Source organism: Rhinatrema bivittatum, chromosome 2 (assembly GCF_901001135.1).
Source record: "Rhinatrema bivittatum chromosome 2, aRhiBiv1.1, whole genome shotgun sequence".
Lineage (NCBI taxonomy): Eukaryota > Metazoa > Chordata > Amphibia > Gymnophiona > Rhinatrematidae > Rhinatrema > Rhinatrema bivittatum.
Genome location: NC_042616.1, coordinates 337,970,697 through 337,997,567, shown reverse-complemented (window position 1 = coordinate 337,997,567; position 26,871 = coordinate 337,970,697). Strand labels below are relative to the sequence as shown.

The following is a 26,871-nucleotide window of genomic DNA, read 5'->3' as shown; positions in this document are numbered from 1 at the left end:
TCATAGGGCCCACAGCGGGAACCTGGCCACGGCCCCGGATGATGACATCGGCAGAGCTCCGGCATGTAAGCCCGGGCTCCACTCTCTCAAATCACCTTTGCAACAGGTCCCCTCGCTAGTCGAGTGCTCATTGCTTCTACTATTCCTGGTTTCTGATCCTGATTGCCTTCATTCCTATTTCCTTGTTCCTGAGTTCCTGTTCTTTCGTCTCTCCTTCGGATTGCTAACCTGGTTTGACCTCTGCATTGCCTGACTACTCCGTTGCTTCTCTCCAGCCCCGGACCTCTGCATTGCCTGACCATGCCGTTGCTTCTCTCCAGCCCTGCTTCATCTGACCATCCTTTGACTCTCTCCTCATCCAGACCTCATCCTTTCTTGCCACTGCTTTCAGCCTGCCACCAGTCCTGAACCCAGCTTGCATACAGACGCCTCTTCAGCCTTTGTCCTGGACGTGGTTCATTCAGGCTTCGGCCTGCTCTTGCTTGGGCGCCCTCAGTCAGACTGTGTTCCTATTGGCGCCCGGGTCTCCAGGACTTCGCCTCACACCCAGTACAGACTGATACTTATACTAATTGCTGCCTCTGGGCTGACCTCGATCCACCCATCGATGACTACTGACAGAGGCCACCTAAGTCCAGCCGGCCCCGGCACCCAAAGGCTCAACCCGCAGGGAATGAGGGCTGGTATTGGTGAAGCGCCAGCTGGCCTCCATCCGTCAGCCCACTCTGCCTGCCGACGGTGGGGATCCGTAGGATCCCTCCTGTGGGTAGCATCAACCCCACCTCCATCCAAGGGTCCACCTCCGGTGCAACACACAGCTGAGCTGATCTTTTTTGGAACAACCACAGATACAATCATTCTAATAATGCATATTGTATGAAGAGCTGAAGCATAAACTTAAGGAGGATTTTTTATCTCAAGATTGTATATTCTTATTTTGTCTTCAAAGAATACAAAGCATTCTTATATCCATAGATTGAATAATATGAAAACATGAAAAACCAAAATGGAGCACAAGCATACCTGGGAACTTTTGGATTTTGCTTACCCAGATATTATCACTGAGGAAAGGGATGGAGAAAAGATGGAATTCACTTGGGAAATACATCGGCACCAACATGGCAATTTCTGACACTATGAGGTATAGTAGAAAATGATAATAATGCTCCACTTACTTTCTCTCTTAAATCTTTTTTCCCTTTCTCCTACTCTCCCTTTTTATCATAATTTTACCCTTTACCTTCTCTCTCCCTTCTGCAGCTTCCCTTACCTTCCCCAGATCTGCTTCTGCTCCTCTTCTCCAACCTCTGTGCAGCATTCCTCTGTCTTCCCTCTCTGCAACCTCTCTCTTCTCTGATTCCTTTTCCCTCTCTGTTCCCCACTGTTCTCCTTCTTGTGGCCCCATGCCCTTCTCCTCTTCCTCCTGACCTTTGTCCCTGTCCTTCTCCTTTTGCTTTCTGTACCCATCATTCTTTGCTTTCTGTGCCCATTCTTCCTATAGTGTCCCTCTGTCCTTGTTCCCCTACTGAGGTTCTGGTTTTCTCCTTACCCTCCCCTGTACCTTTTTGTCCATCATACCTTCTCTTCTGTGCCCCCTACCATTTCCTGCTCCCTTCTGCCCTCCTACCCTTCCCTCTCCTGTGCTCCATTTTCCTCCCTTTAATTTGCCCTCTGTCTTTCTCCATTCCCTCCCTTGTTACCTCTTTCTTCCCTCCCTCTCGCTCTGTGTTGGAAGTCACTGTCTCCTGCAGCTCATCCTCTCTCAATGTTAATTTTAAAAAATCTGTGATGGAATGCATCTGCCAGTGAGGAAACCATCTCTCTGCAGCACACTGCTGCCTCAACTCAGAGTGATGGAAAGGGAATGAGGTACCAGCGTGCATGCTAAAGCCCTTGAATGTGAATGCTAAATAGCAGCCCAATGTCTAATGATTTATAGGCTGATATAGTAAAGTGCGCTCAGTTGAGCACAGTTTTACCCACAGTTGGACACGTATATTGGACGTGCGTCCACTACCCCTTACACAATAAGGGGTTTAGCACGTGCAAACCCCCCCCCAACATAATAGTGCTCAACACATGCAAATGCATGTTGACGAAGCTATTAGTTATTTGCCCGAGATACAGAAAAAAAAATGTATGCCAAACTTTACATTTTACGGTCAGAAATTAGCGCCTGTCCAAGGGCAGGCGTTAATTTCAGAGCAGCCCAAAAAAGTGTACAGAAAAGCAGAAAATACTGCTTTTCTGCACATCCTGACTTAATATCATGGTGATATTAAATCGGAGGAATCAAAAGGTTATAAAAGAAATACAAAAATATGTGCTGGCGGGTCAGGTTAGGAAAACAGACGCTCAATTTTATGAGCGTCCATTTTCCAAACCCACTGACACCACCTCTGCTGCTATTGTCCCTGGTGCCTCCTTTTTAGCACGACCTCTTATTTAAATTCTGTATCGTGCGCCCAGGAGAGGAGGCTGAGCATGCATTAGGAAAATGGGCACTCAACACTGAGCACCTGTTTTCCCGCGCACTTTACTGTATTGACCTGATAGTGTGAGGGAAAAGCCATGCAAAATCAAGCATGTATGAACACTTGCATGCTAATTACACAAATATGAGCCAAGTAAAATTTAGTGCCATCTTTAGGGTGGGTGTTATATATTAGCATGTCGGCATGGGGTAAGATGTGTCCTTGAATTCTCCCCCACAAAAAAGGCCCACACTCCTGTCTTTCCCTCTCTCCTGATACAAAAAAGGCTCTCTGGGGTCCTCTTCAGCCTCCTTCCTACCCCCACGTGATACCACAATATGGCCTCTCTAGGAGCTCATTCAAAGTCCCTCTCACATCTCCACAAAGGTCATGCATAATTCTGGAAGATTCTCTTCATCTTCACTGGCAGGATGGAATGGAAATCCCTCCTACCAGCAACGATGCTTAACACCAAATGGCGCCACCTACTGGTGTTTCACAATGTATAAAGCTGCACCTAATACTATATAAAGCAGGGCTTCACAAGCTAGTGGATCAGGACCCCAAATGGTGACACAAAATAATCAGCTGTGGGGCACAATTACCTCAAATGACAGCAAGCAGCAGCAGCAGCATTAGCAGATGAAGTCAGTGTGGAGCCTGTAAGCCAACTTGCACGTACAGGCCCTACAGTGGTCCTGCCCTCGCATGAGTTTCTGTGGTAATAGGAAGCCCTGTGTGAGGAGGGATCATAGAAACATAGAAATGACGGCAGAAGAAGACCAAATGGCCCATCCAGTCTGCCCAGCAAGCTTCACACATTTTTTCTCTCATACTTATCTGTTTCTCTTAGCTCTTGGTTCTATTTCCCATCCACCCCCACCTTTAATGTAGAGAGCAGTGATGGAGCTGCATCCAAGTGAAATATCTAGCTTGATTCGTTAGGGGTAGTAGCCGCCGCAATAAGCAAGCTACACCCATGCTTATTTGTTTTACCCAGACTATGTTATACAGCCCTTATTGGTTGTTTTTCTTCTCCCCTGCTGTTGAAGCAGGGAGCTATGCTGGATATGCGTGAAGTATCAGTCTTCTCCCATGCTGTTGAAGCAGAGAGCCATGCTGGATGTGCATCGAAAGTGAAGTATCAGGCACATTTGGTTTGGGGTAGTAACCGCCGTAACAAGCCAGCTACTCCCCGCTTTGTGAATGCGAACCCTCTTTTCTTCTCCCCTGCCGTTGAAGCAGAGAGCTCTGCTGGATGTGTGAAGTATCAGTTTTTCTTCTCCCCTGCCGTTGAATCAGAGAACTATGCTGTATATGCATTGAAAGTGAAGTATCAGGCTTATTTGATTTGGGGTAGTAACCGCCGTAACAAGCCAGCTACTCCCCTCTTTGTGAGTGCAAATCCTTTTTTCCACATTTCCTCTTGCTGTTGAAGCTTAGAGCGATGTTGGAGTCACAGTAAGCATGTGTATGTTTATTTAATAAGGGTATTGACTCCAGGCAGTTGCCATCATTCTGCCGAGTCACCCACTCTTCATTGGCAGCCTCTTGACTTTATGGATCCACAGTGTTTATCCCACGCCCCTTTGAAGTCCTTCACAGTTCTGGTCTTCACCACATCCTCCGGAAGGGCATTCCAGGCATCCACCACCCTCTCCGTGAAGAAATACTTCCTGACATTGGTTCTGAATCTTCCTCCCTGGAGCTTCAAATCGTGACCCCTGGTTCTGCTGATTTTTTTCCTACGGAAAAGGTTTGGATCAGAGGTTTGGATCAGAGCCGTTGCAGGTCCTATGAGCTAGCACTGGCTTACAAGCCCTACGTTGACTTTTATTATTAATGCTGCTGCTGCATGCAGAATACCATCAGGTTCGGGACCAGTAATAATTGGAGGGGAGGGCTGAGTGTGCATGGGTCGGTGGAAATTTCCCATTGTTCTCTCCTTGCCCCCCCCCCCCCCCCCCACTGAACCTACCCAAGAGAAAAATATTCTCCCTGTCAGCCTGTCATCTCTTCCCACCAATTGTCATCCACCTTTGGCTTGGGGCCCAAAGGAGAATATTGCTGCTGACCTACACAGGGGGAGGCGGGGTTGTTTGAAGGAAAGGATTAGATGCAGGAAGGGTTTGAGGGCTTGATTAGCTGAAGAAGGATTGACTGTGGAGAATGAGGGAGGGGAAATGATAGTAGATCAACTGGGGGATGAAAGGGGATCAGCTGGGAGAAATGTGAGAGAAGAGTTGGAGGGGAGGAAGTGAGGCTGGACAGTGAGAGTGGATGGGGGATGAGATTTAGGAAGGGATGGGGTGAGAGGGAGGGGATGACAGAGGATCAAGCTGGTATTTCAGAAAGGCTTGGGGGTCAGACAGGATCAGCTGTGGGGATGAAAAAAGGGTTGGAGGAGTAAGGAAGAGGGGATGTCCTGGGGAGGTGAGAGGAGCTGGGGGATGTAAGAAGGAACCAGCAGGAATAGCAGAGGTCAAAAGAGAAGGTCCTCTGGACGGTGTGGAAGTTGAGAGAGAGGATTGATTGTAGAGGATGGAGGATGAGAGAGGGAGTTATCGGGAGGGTGAGAGTGAGATAATTATTGGAGGGGGGACTGTACCCTTGCTAATTTGTTTTGGTCGCCCTTTGGGGTCATGTGAATTTTCAAGTGCTAAAATGGGGACACATTGGCCATACTTAATGTAGCAAATTAGTAGTAATATTTTAGCTTGCCATTTAGCAATTTGACCCCATTGTGCTTAGCCAATGGAGCAGTCTGCAGCTGAGGCACATTCACTGACAATTTAACCTGGCACACTGCACAATGTTCTACAAGAAGTCACCGTATCACCCGGTGGTAATTAATCTGACCGCTTTTCTCCTGGAGGTCACAAAAGTTTGAAATTAATCTGGTGAATTAACCAGCCCAGAGCTGGCATGCAAAAAACAGTCTCACTTCAGATATGGCTTGCTGACTATATGACATCCTACAAATGGTAGCTAAGCCAAAGGACCTAGTTAGTTTGGAAGCTTGAACTTGAATATTTAATACTTTGTATAATGGTAGCACAGTTCTTACTTGTTGCCCTAACTCTGCTGATCTACACTAAATTGTTCATGTGGAGCCCAATTTTCAACAGCCTGCTTAAATCAGCACAAACTAATCAGCAAGCTAATTAAAAGGAGCATTAAAAGAGGCATCAATGCAAACATTGAGGTGTGGTTAAATTGTTGGTGTTCTCTGTATTAACATTTACGCTATTTAATGCATGTACAGTTTACCCCTAGTCATAGATGAAGTAGTATGCACAGTTTTGCATCTCATTACTCCATTATCATAAAATATTGTGTTATTGCTAATGCTAGAACATTAATACTGATTTCACATGCAGCATGCACTAATTCAATGTGATAGAAAGACCCCTGTATCTATAAAATGAAAAGCTATAGGTAAAACCTTCATATTTTTCTCCTTATTTTTAAATCTTAAAAGTGGTGCATTTACTATATATTTCTAAAATAAAAAAACTGCTTTATCTTAGTTTTATAAATGGTGATACTGTAGATTACTGCAAATTGGAGAGAGGTGCAATGGATAGTAGAAAGTTAGGAAAACAACCATCCCCCTTTCTCCTGCCCAAGGAAAGACATTTTCCATGGCAGATCACAAGCCACTTTGAGTTGTTTATCATTTTGGTTGGACAGTTCATTTCCACATTATTACAAGGAAGCGTTTTGATGTGAAACATGAAATTCTTTCCTTCCAGTTCGGGGTCACAGCCAAGGGGAGTTTCGCAACCCGATAAAGTAACAGATGAGTCTATTCCACTTTCAAAGAGCAAACAGATTAGGTTCCTTTAAATAGCACAGTGGGGGCGGGGGAGGGTACCAAATGCAGAGCTCCATGCCAGCTCCATGCACAACAATCACTGTTCTCAATTGATGGGAGCTATCACCTGACTGCATATCAGTTGCACACTGGAACTTCATTTATTGGAACAGCCTGGATTGAACAATCAGATTGGTCATACTAATAAAGCAGATGTTGGCAGATGAACAGCTGGCTCACCCAGTCTGACTGGTTGTCCTTGCCTATACTGCTAAAACTATAGCCCTTCCTTGATGTCACCACCTCCTAATGTGCTACAGATATATCTCAGCTGTTAGTTGTACAAACTTGACTGCCTGCAGAATATCACTCTTTATCCATGACTTTGTTGTCTCCCCTAGATAGCCTGCTACTGTTCTGGGAAGATAAGCATACGTGTTCTCCTGTCCAAACTAGTATCCACACTCCCTGTTTCTTTTACTCAACCTCATTTCATCTCTCTTCTTACTGCTGCCCTCTGTATCTGTTCCAGGATTACTTAAATTCTGTCACAGATTAAGGGGGTCATTTATTAAACTGCAGATTGCCAGTTTCTATGTTTCTATACATTGAATTGCACAGTCTGGGAAAACAAATAAGCATGGGAGTAACTTGCTGATATAGCGGTTAGGTTACTACCCTTAACCAATAAGCCTTAATGCTGTTGATGCAACTCCAACATTGCTCTCTGCTTCAATGGCAAAAGGTAACAGGGAATTAGACTCAAATGGCAACCAACAAGCTGGGAAACTGATAATTATAAAGGTGGATTGTATGGCCAGTAGTTACTACCATAAACTTGCTGGGCAGATTGGATGAACCATTTGGTCCTTTTCTGCCGTCATTTCATTTCTATGTTTCTATATAAACACACAAAGGAAGAAAGCTTTTCTATAAAAATCTATTTTCTGAATGATTTGGGGCTTGGAGATTGCCCAGACAAATGTTGCTGTTGGTTCTCCAGCCCCCCATACATTTTTTAGTGAACTGTTTACTCCAGTGCAATATCATTCAGGAGAAGGAAAAAGATTAGAGGACTATACAGAAAACAAATGGATCCAATCATGACGTTCTATATTTTAGTTCTATACACCCAAGGAAGAGTAAAGGGGAAGGCTGTACATTTCAAATAAACTTGCTTTCCAGGTGGCCACACTGAAATGTCTCTTTAATCTCAGAAAAATTAATGAGATAAAATGAACTGGCAGCCTATTGAGCCAACCAGAACAAGATTCCTCAGGTAAAAAAAGAAGTTAATGATTAAAACAAACACATTGGGATGAATTTTCAAAACATTACATACATAATACGTAGCATATATGCGCATAAGTAGCATCTACTCAGACATTCTGTATTTTATAAAAGTTGAAAATATGTGCATATTTTCACTTTTGAGCACGTGAAAGTGAAAAACGCCCGTAACAAAGGGGAAGTCCAGAGGTATTCTGGGATGGGGCCCACATTTACACTTGTAAGTTGCTATTTTAAAAGAGACTTGTGCATGTAGATTTGCCAACTTACTTGCATAATTTTCCACCTGCTAATTTTCTGGCATAAGTGGTATTAAACAGTTTTATTATGTACTATTGACTTGGTGGGAGATCTGGATGAAATGGGGGGAAAATGGGGGAAATGGGGGGAATTCTCCCCATTCTGGATGAAATGGGGGGAATTCTCCAGGTCTCGATGACCTGGAGAAGGACTGGGTGAACTGGTGAACTAATTAGTAAAATTGATAATTTCCTTATCTCGCACATGTGTTAAAATACACCGACTTACGCATATAAATCCCAATATATGAGAGTAAGTCCTACTTTATTTTTGTTTGTAAAATATATGCGCGTATATTTTTAAAGTAGGCAGGAAAAGTACGTGCGTTCAATGCATTGATAGATATTCTTTCAGTGCATTGCATGAATTTGTGCCTAAGCCCACATACGTGTGTATGTTGTGGGGTAGAGATATAGGTATTTTATCATAAAATAAAAGCACTGAGCCATTTCTGAGGGGTTTAAAGATCTGGGGGAAGTGTAGGATATCAAACCAGGGGGATTGGAGGACCTAGCTATTAACTAGGTGAACTGGTGGATGAACTAGTAAACCAGGACCGGAGTGGGCATGCGCCCCTTTTAAAATCCCGCAACTTTTGTTATAGAGGCCACCAAAGTCTGCTGCTAGTGCTGATTGTTCAAGCTCTTTGATCACAACCTGATATGGGCTTGATAACTATATCTGAAAACACTGCGGTCAATATTCAGTTATCCAGTAAGAAAAATTTAACCAGATAAAATTACCTGGGATATTTAGTGAGATTTATCCAGGTAAATCTGTCACTGAATCTTCTCAGATAACTTTACCTGGATATCGATATCCGGCTATACTTAATTGTATTTATTATTTATTTAGATTTAGCTCAGGCCTATTCATTGATAGCTCAAGATGAGCTGCATTTAGGAACACTAGGTGTTCCCCTAATCCAAGAGGGCTTACAACCACAGTTTGTACCTGAGGCAATAGAAGTTCAAGTGACTTATCCAAAGTCACAAGGAATGTCAATGGGATTTGATCCCTAGCTTCCCAGCTGCTGCTTTAACAACTAGGCCTCTCTGACCAGACTTACCCGACTAATTTTATCTAAATACTGCATTGGCCAGATAAATTTTAGCCATGGCCCTGGAATACCCCTTATTATGCCGCTGGTTAAATTATCTGGCTAAATTTTAGCTGAGTAATGACTTATTCTGCCTATGAGAGGAGCAGGAATTTTAAATCTCAGGGTTTGTCTGGCTAACTTAAAAGTAATGTGGATAAACTCTTTATGATATCAATCTCATTGCTTCTAATTACAAGCTATAACACAGCGTGAGCAGTCCTTACTTTGCCAGAGTAGGCTGGACTCCAGCTATTCTTCTACAGATTTCATTATTTACAGACAAATTAAACAACCAAAAACCTGCTTACCTCAGCAGTGCTGGCAACAGAAATGCAGTACTTTACAGTTATGTAGTTTCAGCAAAGTTCTAGCTTTTTTCTCCTCTCATCTGAGGCCTCGCTTACCCTTTGGGCCCTGGCGTCTCATCCCTCTCCCCAGGGGAAATGCCCTGAAACCAGGATTCCCTTGTGGTCGTCTTAAGGTGGACCAGGCTAAATGCCTAGTCCTGGATTGAAAAATGATGCAAATACATTTTGCCACCTGCTATCCCTGCTTCTATATCTAAAGAAGGTGCACCGCTGGAATTGTATATCTGATCATTAAAATTGGTGCAATAGTGGGGTAGAAATGTCTCCTGTTATCCACATCCTCAAACATACCATAGCTCTCACTTAAAGGTGAATTCTGAAAGAGTTGAGCAAGTAAAAATCAGCACATATGTGTGTAAATAGCATATAATCATGTATGCTGCATCTTGACATTGACCTGTATCTATGTAATTAGTTTGTGTTTATTGATGCTTGTTATTATATTATTGCTTGTTATTATATTATTGGTTGCTTCTGTTTTTGCTACCTATCAGCCTTTTCTCCGTTGTCCCATCCCTAGTACCTGTTTTATGTATTTTCCACCTTTAGTTCGGATGTAAACTGGTTTGATGTAACCACGAATGCTGGTATAGAAAAGTATTACATACATAAATAAATAAATAAATAAATATCTTTTATAAATCTTAAACTACACTTGGAAGTAAGGGCGCATGAGTAAATTTGTGCGTATAAGAAAGGGGTGGGCCAGGGGCATTCCAGAACAGGGACAAGATTTACACAAGTAAGTTGCTATTTTATAAGCAATTTACCCATGTTTATCTCTATGTTTATTGGAATTTATTAAATGTCTCCAGCAAGGCCTGAGGCGATGTCATAAAAAACACATACATAAACCAATATCATCTATAGTATAAAATAAAATAAAACTAAAAAGTTTAATACAGCGTACATTTACACCTGCTCTATATTTGGAGTAAGTAATAGCACACGTCTTAAAAGTGAAATATTGACTAGGTGGGGAGGTTCTGGGTGACATGGGAGTCGTTAAGTCTGAAGAGTCTAGAGCATCTCTATGGCTTGCAGATGAACTGGGCAAACTAGTAGACTAATTGATAAAACTGGTAATTTCAGCGCTGTGTGCAAGTTAAAAAATCTCCAGACTTACATGTGTACAAGCTGACTTACAGGGAGTAAATGTGTGTTAATTATGCAGGGAAAATCTCCATGCAGTTTTAAATGTTAGTCATAATAATACTTATTTGGATAAATTCTAATTTATCTGGCTAAATCTTGAAAATGGTTCTGACTTATTTGGCTGCAAAGCAGCAAAGTCACTACTCACCTGGAGAAGTCTAAAAAGCACTACTTATCCTACTATCTGACTTAGCTGGATAAGTACAGCTTTTTAGACTTGTACGGCTATCCGACTTAGCCAGATAAGTGGCATTTTAAGACTTATTCCACACTCATCCAGATAAGTGCAATATATATTCATGCCTTTTTTTTTTAAATGGGCATGCATATTGCAGGGTGCATTTACACTTATTTTGTAACCTGCATATATCATATATGTGCAGGTTATATGATACAGGAGTAGATTTTCGAGCACATGTTTCAAAGTTATCTTCTTACTGTACAGAGCTCCAGAATACTATGCATTATATCATAATGATGATGGTAAAAAAAACATTTATATCCAATTCTTTTAATTGTTATCTGGGATACAAATGTCACATTTAACAAGTAGTTTATGGTAGTTACTAATTAGCGCACGCACACACACAGACAAAAAACATCATCTACTTGTCACAGCAAGATAGCAAGTGAAAAAACAATGTAACAGAATGACTTATTTCCCCAGTCTACAGTACAATACAAAGCTTTGAACACAAGCTTTCAGAAACAGACCACAGAATAAGAGTAAACTATGCAAGAAGTGAGTTAATGTGCCTCTTAATGACTTTCAGATCTCCTCTGGATAACTGACAGCTCTATTTCTCTCCCTGGTGTGGAGTGGTTTGACCCAAGAACAATAAAAGCTTGCATCAGTTCCACTTCCTTTTATTCCAGCTGAGCAGCGCTGGTATCTCTAGGGAGCCTCTCACTATGAGAAGGCAGCAGCTCAGCAGAACTGTAAAACAGAACATTCACATGTGTGCACATCTCCCCCTCGCCTTCTCCGTAAAATGTCTTGGAGACTAGATCACAGAGGATCTGCATCTTGCTCCTATCAATGCATATAACATGCCGAACGAATGATAATACCTGTTGATTACAACAAGATATCTTCACTCCGGTCCGGTCTAACTGTAGACACACTCCTGGGCTGTTGTACTTTATTCACAGCTGTTAATTGACTCCTTTGCAGATAAAGTATATGTGCATTTTAATACAAGACAAAGGCCATCTTGCAGCATGTGAGAAATAAAAAAATGACAGCAAGCCATAATAAAATATCTTACAAAACTCTTTAGTGTAATAGCCAAGCTGCAAAAGATTTAGTGCAGTCAAACAAGATGTTGAAAGAAAAAATAATTATAAGTTGATATAGAAACATGATCTACGAAGGAAAAGAAACAATAAAATCGCAGGCCCCCCCTCCCATCCACTGCAAGATATTGTTTATGTGTGCCTACCTAGGTACACTAGAGTAGCATACTAAGTTCAGGCTGGGTGGTAGCTCACTGTCTCTAATGCCAATGTCATAATGCCAAGAGAAGACAAAGAGAATTTAAAAGGAAGATAATGGAAAACATTATAAAGTGTGCTAGCTTTGTGATCCATTTTGCCATGCAGATTCAAAAATGCACTGAAACTGGCGAAATCAAAACTGAACAGCTCTAGGCCATGGCAAGGACAATCATTCGTAAAATAAGAAATATGACATTATCAAGTATCACCGCTTTACTATTGTATAGCACATTAGTGGGAATGACCACTGCACCTTGACTGATATGAAAGTACTTCTAGGCACTCACACACATGCATTGTGGGTGATAGGAATTGTCCTTGGTCCTGTAGTTTGAGAATTTTATGCTTGAGTTTGCTCTACGATTACCGTCACTAATTATAGTACTGTTGTTAGGTAGTGTCGCTGATAACACTAATTCATAGCAGACACTCAGGCATTACCTAGTGAGAGAATAAGGGATGACAAAAATTTGTGATAGTTTTTTCAGTAGTCACTGAGAATAACGTGTGGTCATTTTGAGACTGTGTTAAAGAATTACTGGTCTGCCCTGATGGCTTTGTATAATTGATGGCCTGCAGATATATCATAATGTCTTAGCTCAGAAGCTAATTAAACCTGGGCTTATCAAAACATGGATAGACACCATGTGTTACTAGAGGCAGTGGGCTGGATTTTAAAAGGGTCATGCACATAAATCCTCCGGATTTACGCGCGTAACCGGCCTTACGCGTGCCCGGCCTATTTTAAAAAAGGCCCGGCGACAGGCGTACGTCCCAGGGCTTGCAAAAAGGGGTGGGGGAGGGGCGGGGGCGGTCTGGGGGCGCATGTTATAAAATCAGGCATACATGTGAGTGTGCCGGGTAGCGCGCGCACATGTACGCCTGCGCGCTCCTTTTTAAAATCTACCCCAGTGTTGGTAGCTGAGTAAACAACATGCTTCCCTCTGAGCCAGAACTCAACCAGTGCCCCAGCATGGTATATGGGGGCCCTATAGATAAGAAGTCAACCTGCCTATGGATGAGCTGTGTTCATGTATATTATGTGGATAGTGAAGATTCCATAGCAATTTTCACAAGAATAGCAATGCCAATTGTGGTGCCATAGCTAAATTTCAATATAGATTGAATAGGGGAAAAAGACCATGTAAAGTCAGTTGGCATAATTCTGAATTTTGGTACTTAGAACGGCAAGAGGTCAGATAATTTTCTCCTGCTCTCATCCATTATGGTCTAACTTCAGATGAAGTAGGCCGGGCAGGAGTACCTGAAGACAGGGTGGGGGTGAGTCAAATTCTTGCCTGGAGTGGGAGATGGGGAGGCCTCAGTTTTTTGCCAGGAGGAGCACAACATGTGCATGGGGGGCAGGGGGGAGCACAGCAACCCATGGCAGGACTTGTTTTAGCTCCCAAAGCAAACTAAAAAACTTATAGTGATTACACCAGTGGGTTAATATAAACTGCACTGCCTAACATGATTTGCATTAATCCATTTTAAATATTAATGTGTGGCTTTGCATGCAACACAGCTCATTAATAATTTTAGAATATTAGTCCTGATTAATACTTTGTTAACATTAACATAGGCTAATGCGCAAGTATATTAAGTTGTTAGCCTTACCCCACTTTAGTACATTGGCCCCCAAAGGTGAAATCTAGTAAGTCATTTCTAAAAATTCCCGATCAGTGTTTCAGTGGTGTCTCTGTAATCTCCTAATTAGTAAAAGTCACAGAAGCTTGTACTAGTTTGCTATTGAATTTTCACTCTTTTCGCAGAATTTTAGCTATATGCATAATTAGTTTGTATTAAGACCTTTCATGCCATGACAATTTTTGAGAATTGCAACTTTTTTGTCTGAAGAAAATGATGCAAACTGTGACATTTTTGCACAACCTTAATTGTATCACTGCTCAACAAGGTATACACGCAAGGCTTCACTGAATTGTATTGTCAATGCACTCTAGTCTATGGCCAGCAGTAGCACTCCCTGAACTTGCAATTCTACAAGTATGTATGACATTGTGATGCCTTGCCAGAAGCCTATATTAAAGTGTAATTAGACAGTGCAACTACAAATTGAAAAATTAAGTAAATCTGCCATTTCCAACAATGTCATATGAAAAAGGCTAACTCTTTATAAAGAACATGTGGATACTTATTTGAAAGTGGAAGATAGTAGCTTCTATGACCATAATAGAAACTGCTACAAGGAAAATCTCTGTAGAACACCAAAAAATGTGATTGTGATAGTTCAAAAGTACAGTACAGTTATGGAATTTCATGTCAGATTTTGAAATTAAACAGGCTTCACCTCATTTATCCTGGAAATAGGTTCTTTTGATCAAGTTTCTTTGTCCAGAATACCATTAGACATATCAGTCATGTTGAAAACTGGATTCTTTGGCAGTTGAGGGATATCTTTAATTGGAGCAATATAAAAAAAATTATCTAGCGAGGATGTTGTGCATTTGAATAAGGGACCTTGAGATGGAATCAAGATTCTGCACATTTGGAAGCAGACCAGGATAAAGTACAGTTAGCCCACCATGGAAGCAGAGGGCACGCTAGAGAAGAAAATGAAGGAGGAAGTGATGTCACTTCAGCCAGGAGACTGTTGAATGATATAGTTCTAAGGTGACAGGAGTCATGGAGACAGCTGTAATCAATTAGGGTATGGGGTGAACAAAAAGAAAAACCCCTTGGAAAGAATGGATAGGGGCAGCTGATGAATAGAGGGTCAAGGAGCTTCCAGGTAGAACCTGCAAAGAACAGGAATCTTTAAGTAAGGCAGAATATCCAGAGAGATGCAAGGAAAAGTCAGAGGGAGGGAAGCCAATGGTAAAGCCTACAGCTACTACTCTAGGTGGCCATAGTTTTGCAGGGAATCTTGAGATCTGAGAATGGCAGGAGCCACTCTTAAAGGGAGTTACAAGCCGACGCAGAGTGCTTTATATCTGCTTGCATATGAATGCCTGCTGTATATCTACGGAATGCTGCTGTTTAAAGGAACTGCATTGTTATCTGTGAAGTAACAGACCCAGAAAAAGGAATAAAGGATATTGTTTCTGCAAGTTTACCTGGCTGCTTGGCTGTTTTGGCTATCTGGAAATGGGCCAGGATGGGGTGTGTGAGCAGTGCCCTATCACAGACCTACAGAATATGGCCTTGAACGCTCCTGTGCAACATCATCTTTGGATATTTCTTAGGCTGATCCAATAAAAGGTATGCCAAGAGTCCATGATGTCTCTTATTAACAACATAAGCATTACAAGAATTTTAATTTTATCAGGAATAAAGATGATATTATTAGCATATGAATTATAGCATAAATGAGAATGCTTTATAATGTTTTAGAAATTCACAGATGTGCATCTTATGTATAATTACAGACTGGTAAAGGACAATCTACTAGACAGGCATACTCAGCCAGATGGCAACAGCTGTTTGTTTTCAACTCATTTGCCAAAGCAGTACCAAAATATTGACTTTCACCTTCACCAAGGTTCGAAACAGTGCTCTTCAACTCCAATCATTAAGGGCTGCAAACAGATCTGGTTTTCAAAGTAACCAAAATACACAAATGAATCTACTAGACTAACTGTATGGCATGTATATTAATTGTGGATAGCCTGAAATGCAGACTTACTGTATTCCTGGACTACTGCTGAAGTTGTTTGCTGTATAGCATTGGGTTGTACCACTGCTGGCAATGCTATTACAGCACAGATATGATGTTACGACATGGTGCTAAACAGTAGGCAAAGTCCTCCTTGGGAACACCGAAACAACTGGCATGCCCCAACGAGGAACAATGAGACACTTGTCTCATCACCACTTTAATCATAATTGACTTTCAAATTTTCCAGACAAGAAAACCATTTGAGAAAGTAAGACAAAATTAGTGAAGTTACATGGCAATATACAGTTTCTATAAAGACATTCCACAGTGACTTGACAGAAATCCCAAATAACAGCAAGCATTACAAGAACCAAAAATAAAACAAAACTCACACAAACAAAAAAAAAAAAAGGATCTTTGTCTGAAGTAAACATTTCTCCTTGAAGAAAACGATAGAGATCTCACATCTGAAGGAAGTTTTCTAAGTTGTTCACAGACATACCTTGGCTGACCTTGTGATGGCCCCGATTTCAGAATAGAGATCTGTGCTGTCTGGGAATTTTTCCACCACCATGGTGCACACATGGTACAGGAGGGACTGCTTATGCACTGTGTCTTTTACTTCTGGAACCTTCTCGAGGTAGCTCAATTCAAAAGCTTTGGCCTAGTTAAGAAAAACAATTTTATATATATGTTACAATAAAAATTAAAATAAGGACCACTTTCATTCAGGCTACTGAAGCACAATCTTGAGTAAAAAATGGATACCTCTCAAAAACTGTGCTAACAAGAAAGTGAGGAATGTGGTGGTCATTCTAATAAAAATTACTTTATTTAGAGTGACAAATAGAGCCAGAGGATACTATAAAAAAAAAAAAAAGCTCAATAAACACCCCAGTTTGTTTTTTTACGCATGGAGGAAAAGTAAAAATGTATCTTTCAGAATCTAGAGACCTATAAATCCAGGAGGTATACTACTTAGAATAATGTAAAGATCCATATTGAGGCCTGAATGCTAAAGAGTTTTTCCATCACTAGCTATTAAAGGGGACAATTTTCAAACTATCCATGCTGGGAGATTTTTATCTGCAGATTCTGTCCCTGTATTCAAAGGGAAAATACCCGCAGACAGTTGCTCTTGCTTTTACTGTGGGTATTTTTTCTATTAAAAATAATTAGGTGAGTTTTTAAAACATTCCGTGTGTAAAAATGAGCATATACGCATATTAAGCACCCTCTACTTGTGTATTCTGTAGTTTACAAAAGTCCATCATTCACGTGTATTTTTATGTTCATGCACAAATATACTCATGTAAAAACAGGGCCTTCCTGGGCAAGGCCAACACTTATACACGTAAGTCGATATTTTGAAAGTCACTTATGCGCATACATTTTCCAATTTACTCACGTATTTTTACACCTGGCATAAGCGATATTAGACGTGTTTATTATATAGTACTGACTGGGTGGAAGGTCTGGTTAAACTAAGGGGAGTTCAGGCTGAAGACCTGGAGGAAGACTGGGCAAACTGGTGGACTAATTGGTTAAACTGGTAATTTCACTCTTGCGTCTACGTTTTAAAATACACTGATTTAAAATACACTGAAAATCCTGACATGCGAATAAGTTCTATTTTATTTTCACATGTAAAATATACATGCATATATTTTTAAAATAGGTTGGTAAAATAATCATGTTCAATGCATTGAAATACGTGGTTTCATTGCATTACATGTATTCACACTTTGGCCTACGTACATACATATGTTGTAGGCTATACATATGTATATTTTATAATATGCACACATTTTAAAATACCATAAAGAACTATGCGTGGCCACATCCACATGTACATGCTGCTGCACACAGTGGTTTGAAAGTTATCTTCCCTGTGTGTAGATTTGAAAATGCAATCTACATGTGCTATTCTTCTTCCGCAACTTAAATAAGCCCAGGGAATGCTTCTTCTAAATGCGACCAATGTTGTACACCAGCAGGTACATTTTTAGATGTATTGAGGGAGGGCAATTTACATATATATACTGCTGTTTGCATATGTAAATGGCTTTGAAAAGTGTCCTTTGCATAGGATTTTATTTCATTTAGTCTGCAAGTTTATATTCTGCCTTTTCAGGCACAAACCTGTACAAGGCAGATAACAATAAAATAATACCTGGTGTTACAATATCATAAAACAAAATCACTTTTAGAATAATGTTAATAAGCATAAAGTTAAAAATGTAACACAATTATAACAATTAAGAAAAAGAATGCCCCACCAAACTGCCCACGCCATGGATAATCCAACCAGTGCCTGAACCCCTCCAAAAATTCATCAGCTATGAAAGAGAATTAGCCAAGTAGAACAAGTGAACCTTGACATCAGATTATTGTATATTAGATTTCGATGCTTCTCTCTCGAAATTTTTTCCACTAATCAGACAATATCATAAAGTAACTAATGAAAACTGGTTTATACCCAGTTTAAAGGTGGCAACAGCCACAGATGTGACTTCACTATCATTCAGAATGAAATATTGAAATATTGCACATTCAGATTAAAAATGTCATGAAAACGCATGTGTGTTTTGCAGAGTGATGAAATGCCTTACATTGGTTCCATTAAGAAAATTTCCAATGGCTAATAAAGTAGATAGGATGTATCCCAAGGTTTTGTTATTCTCCAGTTGATCCATTCCTTCTTTCAAGTCCAAAAGTGGCTCCGCAACTTCCTGCAGAAAGCAAATAAAATACCCCATTATTCTGAATTGAGAGACTCAAGGAGGTGAGACCAATACTAGTTTATGTAAATAAACATATAGATGCATTAATGAGTAAGATGCAACCGAAATCAAGCATCACTGAGAATGTTTATTAACTCTCTCAAGCTACTTTTTAAAATCTCATTCCTGAATGTGACCCTCAAGTATAGGAAACCGTTCTGCCACATTCTAAGGTGAAATATCCAAGTCCAAGACTGTAACAATGAGAAATCAGTAATTCTGAATCATTGATACTGACTGCAACCTCCTCTAGCTTATGCCAATGGAAACCTTGCTTTTCTAAATAAAATATGGCTCTGAAAAAAAATAGCCAGATCTCAACCTTTAACGTGTAGTTCAATGGGTTTTTAAATAAAACTACACTACATTTCATAGACCTGAGAGAAGCAAAGTAAATGCTTTCTTATAAATAATATGTTTCTAATCTGAGATCTTAATCTGAGATACCGAGTAAAGCCTTCAATGAAAAACCAGCTTCTGTGGTTCTGACTACTCCTCACATAAAGGTGAATTTTTAAAACCCGGCATACTCATCAATGGGGGGATTGGAGAATAAGTCAAGCTTACATGCGCCGACCCTATTTTAAAAAGCATCCAGATATGCGTGTAAATACTAGGGATGTGAATCGTTTTTTGACGATTTAAAAAAATCGTCAGATATTTTTTAAATCATCAAAAATCGTTAGAGTCGCGATACAATAGAAATTCCCCCGATTTATCATGAAAAATCGTAAATCGGGGGAGGGCGGGAAAACCGGCACACCAAAACAAGCCCTAAACCCACCCCGACTCTTTAAAACAAATCCTCCACCCTCCCGAACCCCCCAAAATGTTTTAAATTACCTGGTGGTCCAGTGGGGGGGTCCCGGCATGATCTCCCACTCTCGGGCCATCGGCGCCATTTTGGCTGCCACTAATATAAATGGCGCTGATGGCCCGATAAACCCCCCCCCACCCGACCCTTTAAAATTACCCCCTTAGCCTCCCCCACTCTCCCGACCCCCCCCCCCAAACTTTTTACACATACCTGGTGGTCCAGGGGGGCCGCGGGGAGCGATCTCCCGTTCCCAGGCCATCGACTGCGCTAAAAAAAATGGCGCTGATGGCCCTTTGCCCTTACCATGTGACAGGGCAAAGGTAGCGCCGGCGCCATTTTGAATATTGGCAATAAGGTCCGCGTGCAGGAGATCACTCCCGGACCCCCGCTGGACCCCGCAGGGACTTTTGGCCAGCTTGGGGGGGCCTCCTGACCCCCACAAGACTTGCCAAAAGTCCAGCGGGGGTCCGGGAGCGACCTCCTGCACTCCGGCCATATTGCCCCTATGACATAGTGAGGGCAAAGGTAGTGCCGGCGCCATTTTGAATATTGGCAATACGGCCCGTGTGCAGGAGATCGCTCCCGGACCCCCGCTGGACCCCCAGCGACTTTTGGCCAGCTTGGGGGGGTCAGGAGGCCCCCCAGGTCAGGAGGGGGTCAGGAGGCCCCCCCAAGCTGGCCAAAAGTCCCTGGGGGTCCAGCGGGGGTCCGGGAGCGATCTCCTGCACTTGGGCCGTATTGCCAATATTCAAAATGGCGCCGGCGCTACCTTTGCCCTGTCACATGGTAAGGGCAAAGGGCCATCGGCGCCATTTTTTTTTAGCGCAGCCGATGGCCTGGGAACGGGAGATCGCTCCCCGCGGCCCCCCTGGACCACCAGGTATGTGTAAAAAGTTTTGGGGGGGGGTCGGGAGAGTGGGGGAGGCTAAGGGGGTAATTTTAAAGGGTCGGGGTGGGTTTTTTTTATCGGCACGGGCCTCACTAAAAAAAATTAGTGATGTGAATTGGAATCGAAACCGATCCCAATTCACATCTCTAACAATCAGATTTCCCCCCTCCCCCCAGCCGAACCCGATCGTTAAAACGTTCGGGCACACGATTCACATCCCTAGTAAATACTGCCTTGTGCACATCTTAAAAGTTTCAAAAAAGGGGTGGAGTGTGATCAGAGCAGGGAGTGGGTGTTTCAGGGCCTGGTTAGGAGATGCGCACGTAAATACTTAGGCGCCCCAGCGCGCAGCGCACTGAGGTTCCCTGCCACGTAACTTTACTTCTGTAAGTTCTAAAATAAAAGGATCGAGCCATTCTGAGGGGTTTTAAGGGTCTGGGGTAACTGGGGGGGAGTGTAGGTCATCAAACGAGGGGGGGGAGGTGGTTAACTGGGCAAACTGGTGGATGAACTGGTAAACTGGGAATGGCGTAGGCATGCACTCCTTTTAAAATTCCCCAATTTAATCGGTAGAAGCAGGATTTGCGTGCCAATGCACGCACCCACTTAAAATTAGGTGCACATGTGCACACGGCCAGACTATTTTATTACATGCGTGCATATACGTGCACAAGTTATAAACTGGCCATGTCCCTGTGCACAGGACTGACACACACTCACAAATGTGTGCCCGCATGCCGGTTTGAAAATTACCATCTAAGTGTAATCAACACTGCACCATATTTGCCATACCCAGATGAGTTATTAATAAGAAGAAAAATGGATGGATAGACCTGGAAAACCGTATCTAAGCTCCTGTTGGCCTACCTAGTTGAAAGGCATTACTACAGGAGTCAAAATCAACTTATCCTTTCTTTACCCATTAATCTCAAGACACATACAGAGGGGCTGGGCCACTATAGCATTTCTCCCATTCTGTCTCTATGGGAAAAAATGTTCATGAATCAGGTCCCTAGTGCTTTTGGTGATGTTTATCAGTAAATTGAATGCCAGCCATGTGTAACTAGTACAGTTTTCTTTTGCTATCACAAGGCCATTAGTTTTGTAGCTATTTTCTCATACTTTGAACAAATAAAGTAAACACTGCAACATTTGACTGGTGAGACTACAAAAATTCTTGATGCAGCATCACGACATTAGAGGAGTAATTTGTTACAAAAATAAGAACCATAGTAGATTAGATCAAGGGAAGCGTAAACATCAGTTACTGAAGCTTCCACTGAGAGATGTGCAACATTTATCTTTTTTTTTTTTTTTGTGCAGGGATAACGGCAATTTTCTCCCTCCATTCTGGGACGATTGTGTAGGATTTTCTGATCCCCTATATTGGCCAATGGCAGGGAGAGCTTGCCTCATTAGAAAGCGAACCTTTCAGATCAGTTCACAGGCCCAGAAGCTGCACTGCATGATGATGCACAGGAGAGCCAGATTCAATTCTTGGACCTGGGTCCTGATCTTTTGGCTCGCCAAGGCTGGTAACGATGCACAGGTAACATTCATAGTTCCTCTGCAGAAAGAAGTCCTTGTCATCGTGCATCAGTACTACCTTTTGGCTGGTCAAGAGTGCACTCATACTGGTCTGTGAAAGGAACTGGGGTCTGTGCCGCTCAGCTGAGAACCATTGCTGTGATGCACAAAAGCTGACAGCATAGAGCTCGAGATTGGAAAGTCTGTCAAATTAAGAAGCCCAGAAATGAACAGTTGAAAATGGCTGGGCTATTTAAACAAAGGCAATCAGCTCTGCTCATGTACCTGCTGGAGGCACCTGTGCAAAAGTAATAGCCCTTCCCCTCCCATAAGGTCAAGCTCATCACCATTGCAATATACCTGTAGATTGCCTTCCCTGTCTTCTCTGACCTAGAAGAAATTGTGTCAAATTCAATTTTGTGGGCTTGAGGTGTGGAGGGTATCTGTATGAGGCACAGGGTACAGAATTAATGGACAGGAGGTAGGGATATCAAATAGTGTGCTTGGCTGTGTTGCATGTACATGTATATAACCTAAATAAGTTGGAATTTTTATGCTAGATTGAGACAATTCTGCTCATAAAACATGACATGCATCACCCAGGTTAATGGAAGACAGTGCTAACTACTTAATATTCAACATGCAAAGGGCTGCAGAACTATTTAAAAGGAATAAAAGCAATTATTAAATAAAAACCAAATAGCATTCCTACTCAGTTTTCACCATATCTCTATTAAGTTTATTCCAATCACACTATTTTGAAAGACAGATCCCAAAACTATATCACTTTTACACAACTACTGCACACATCATCATCCTTGGATAGTTCTTGTGGTACCAATAATAGGCATCACAACCTGCAAAGAATCTGGTCTTCTGAATAACCAACAGGGGAACTTACTCTGCATTGCAGAAAGAAAAAAAATGGATTTCTTTAAAATAATAGAGACAGATCTCAGCAAGGACATGGCTTTATCTATACTTTTATGAAATTAAGGTAAAACATTTATGATAGCTAATCTAAATGTTATTAAATTAATGCCATTATCAGGCATGAATTTTTAGATAGGATTCTAGCCTAAGTCATTGAAGTAATGAAATACCTATGAAAAAACTTTTTAAGGACCTTATTCAATAAAGATTTATTCCATATTCACAGAATGGAAAAGTTATTTTCAAATAAAGCTCTAGCCACCAAGCACTGGTAAACATTTTTTAGATTGTTAAATGGGGTAAAATATGATATATTAATGAAACTTAAGGGCCACAAACTGGTCAGGTTTTCAGGATATTCCTGATGAATATGTATGAGATTAATTTGTATGTACAGACTCGATTGTAAGCAAATCTTTCTCACGTACATTCACTAGGAATATCATGAAAACCCAACTGGTTTGCAGCCCTTCAGGATAGTTCCTCACCTATGGTCTAAACAGTAGCCCATCACTAGCTGCAAACTGATGCTGTGTGCAATGTAGGCATTTTTGTACCAAGCTGCCCTCCATACTTTGGTCGAAGCCTTGATATTCTCTTGGTTAGACTATTGTAATGGAGGCTATTATGATCCACATTTGGGGACTACAGCAGATACAGGGTGCTGCAGCAGGGGTGGTGGCTGGCTGTAGATAAAGGGATCATGCTGTAGTGCCTATGCCCTAGACAGGTATTTGAATCACTATGGGAGGGCCACCTACTAACTCGGGGTGGGGATTAGGTATGAGCGTCGGGGGTTGGGGGCCACTTTCGCATTCCACATGAGACGTACGGAAAGAACAGTGGTCTCTAGTGAAGATTTGCTGGCCGTCGGAGTGAGGAAACTCACTCCAAGAGGAGATTTGGGCAACGTTCTCTCCACCTAGCTTGATGGACATAGCTGGGCAACAACAAGCTAGGGAAATATTGTGGACCGTGATGATTCACTTGCAATAACCCTGTCTTGGATACTGACAAATATCGTGCACTGTGATGATGCATTGTGCTAATGTTTTCGCGAATGGCGAACACATCGCCGCACGCGATTTTTCCCCACTGCACGAAAGAAGCCTCATTTGCATTGGAAACGCCCCCTAATGCGTTACCAATGCGATATTGGAAAATGAGGCCCTTAAGAAGTTTGGTTATCCAGGATCAGAAAGGGGGCATTTTGTTGTGCAGATCTTGACCTCTGGAACAGACTGCCTAGGGAGTTGCATTCTATTTGAGATTTTGGATTTTTTTGGGCAAAGGTTATTTGTTCAAGCATTTCCAGAAGGATAGTAAATGATCTGTTGGTTATAATGCTATATCTGATAATAACTATTTGGCAAATCTGTGAAGCTGTATTGGTCTTAAGAACATAAGTAATACCATACTGGGTCAGACCAAAGATCCATCAAGCCCAGCATTCTGGCTCTGACAGTGGACAATCCAGGTCACAAATACCCAGGCAGATTTTAAAGATTAGATCCAATCATTCTTGCTGGATAACCAAGGATAAACAGTGGCTTTCCCAAGTCTACATGGCGGTCCATATTTAAAAGCATTTAGCCAGCTGACTCAGAAGTTAGTGGCTAAATGAATATTTGGGCCCTTATCCGGATAAATGACAGCTGCCTAATATTTATTTATTTAAAAACTTTTTTATAGTATCTTAGGAAATAAAGTTTGAACAAAATGGTTTACAAATTGATCATCAAAAATAAAACTTAAATAGATAAAATAAAGTAAAAATAAAACATTAAGGTAATAATAAAGTTTGAAAAAAACTACATCGGTGACATATCAATAATAAGTTAGACAGCTAGAATTTAGCCAGATAAGTTAGGGGCATTCCAGAGTTATAACTGGGAGGAGTTAAGTTAACCCGCTAAGTTAACTGGCCATCTCCAATATTCAGAGTTAGCCGATAACTTAGCCGGCTTAGGGCCTCATTTTCCAAGCCGCTCGCACGAGATAAGGGACCTTTCGCACGCGAAAAGTCCCTTATTGCGTGCGATACCAGGATGGGGGTGGAGTCAGGGCGGAGTCGGCCCCGGAAGAGGAGGAGTCGGGGCGTCACCGGGGCAGACTCTGCGGCGACGCCGTGGACAGCGAAAAGGTAAGTGCCTTTTCGCTGCCTATTTCGCTTCCAATAGCTACACCTCCTATGGTGGCGCTATTGGGTGCGAAACCGACAGCGATCACACTGCGACGGTGCGATCGCTGCCGGCTAGCGCAGGCCCGCCCCCTGTTTCGGCCCCCTGCCCCTCATCTTCTAAAGTATCGCAGGCCTGCGATACTTTAGAAAATGAGGCCCTAAGTCTGGTCAAGCCACAGAGCTGTCCTAAACTAAGCCGGCTATAGTTAGTTACCTAACTTTAAGATAGCCGGCTATATACGATTGTGGGGCTGCTCTATTGAATATTTCTTCAAAGTTAGCTGGATAAGTTTAGCAAGCTAACTTTGCTATCCAGACTATATCTTAATATGGATCTCATGGTTTATGGACTTTTTTACCTGTTCCACCAAACTCATGATTTTATAGACCTCTATCATATCTCCTCTCAGTTGTCTCTACTCCAGGCTGAACAGCCTTAACCTCATCAGCTTTTCCTCATAGGGGAGACATTTCATCCCCTTTATTATTTTGGTCACCCTTCTCTGTACCTTTTCTAGTTCTATCTCTTTTGAGATGGGGTGACCAGAAATGCACACAATAGTCAAGATACAGTTGCACCATGAATCAATACAGAGGCATTATGATACCTTCTGTTTTATTTTCCATTCCTTTCCTTATAATACCTAACATTCTATTTGATTTTGACCACCCCTGCACACTGAGCCGAGAATTTCAAAATATTGTCCAAAGGGTAGTGACGCTTAATACGGAAACCAGCATAGTATCACTATAGTTTGGATTATTCCCAAGTCCAACATCGGGATCCAAACTGGAGGCTGGGTCCCATTCCGGGGCCTCCAAACATGCCCAGGCCCAGGTTCAATGCCAGGGCCCAGCCCAGAGGCTGGGTCCATCACCGAGGCCTTGGCATAGGCCAAGGCTCAACACTGGGGACCAGCTCATAGGCAGAATCTCATTGCAGAGGCCTTGGCATAGGCCCAGGCCCAATTCCAGAGCCTGGCCTAGAGGCCGGATATCATCATCAGGCATTGGCCTAGATCCAGGCTCAGGCCTAGGCTCAAGTGATGGCGTGGATGGTTCGCAAAGGAGGAAAAGATAGACTCCAATAAGAACTTCAATTCCCATAATGCCTAAGTATAGAGGCTGGTGTTGCTGACAGGAAAGAGCCTTTGGTGTGGAGTCCCAGGTGAGGTAGGACAGGGATTCCCAGCATGCTAAGTTAAAAGTGCAAAATGTGTACTGACTCAAGGAGGAGGAGGAAGGAAGAAAGAAGGAGAAGAGAGAGGAGTTTTCGTGAGATTATTTCTCTTTGAACTGAATGCCAGAAACTGCTTGGACTTAGAAAACCAGGAGAGAGGATCACAAACTGTGTTTGTTTCACTTTCTGAAATGAATATTGAAGCTGCTTGAACTTACAAAACCAGGAGAAAAGATTACAAACTGTGTCTTTATTTCACTGTTTGAATTGAACTTGGTAACTGTCAATTTAAAAAACATGGGAGAGGGGATGTTTTAGAACTAAAGAGTGCTAAGAAAAAAAAAGGGGGCTAATGTTGCTTAGAACATTTATTTTAGTGATTTCAGCAGTGAATCATCTGGCAGAGCAAAAGAAGAAGGAAAGCGGGAGTTGAGTTTGTCAGAGTTCAGAACGTAACTCTTGTACATATGGTGGCAGTATGTATGTATGTATTTATTTATTTGAAAGGACTTATTGCCTGAGCCCTCCAACATTCGGGGCAGGTCACAGATAGTACAATCATAATAAAACAACAAAAATAAAAAATATAAAAACATTTTAATCAAAAAACAAAGTCAAAGCCTGGGTGTTAAAGCCTGGCTGGAATCAAGATAAAAAAGGGTGGAGAAAAAAGCGTAATCCACAGCTAAGGATTACTCTTTTTTCTCATCTCCCCACTCTACATTCTCCCAGATAGATTTTTTTTTTTTATTTCTGGTACCTTGGTCCCTAACATTCCTTCTGCTACAATACATCCTATTCTGGTTTCAGATCATGCTGCGATTTCTTGGACCATTAACTTTTTTTCCTCCATTGCGGAAGATCGTTTGTGGAGGTTCAACTCGGGCCTCTTAGAGGACTCTGTCTTTATTGGCTATCTTCAGGATAAAATTGTTGAATAC

At 41.9% G+C, this 26,871-nt stretch overlaps 1 protein-coding gene across 8 annotated transcripts in view; it reads right to left on the bottom strand.

Annotated features, from left to right (window-relative positions):
• The window catches only part of FHOD3 (formin homology 2 domain containing 3), a 1,290,292-nt gene that overhangs the window by 64,811 nt on the left and 1,198,610 nt on the right, over positions 1-26,871 (bottom strand). For all 8 annotated transcript variants that reach the window (XM_029589835.1, XM_029589836.1, XM_029589837.1 and 5 more), the window contains 2 exons: positions 18,232-18,351; positions 16,122-16,283 (listed from right to left, as the gene is read on the bottom strand). In XM_029589835.1, coding sequence (XP_029445695.1) covers positions 16,122-16,283; positions 18,232-18,351 — 282 coding nt within the window. The remainder of the gene's footprint in view (positions 1-16,121; positions 16,284-18,231; positions 18,352-26,871) is intronic.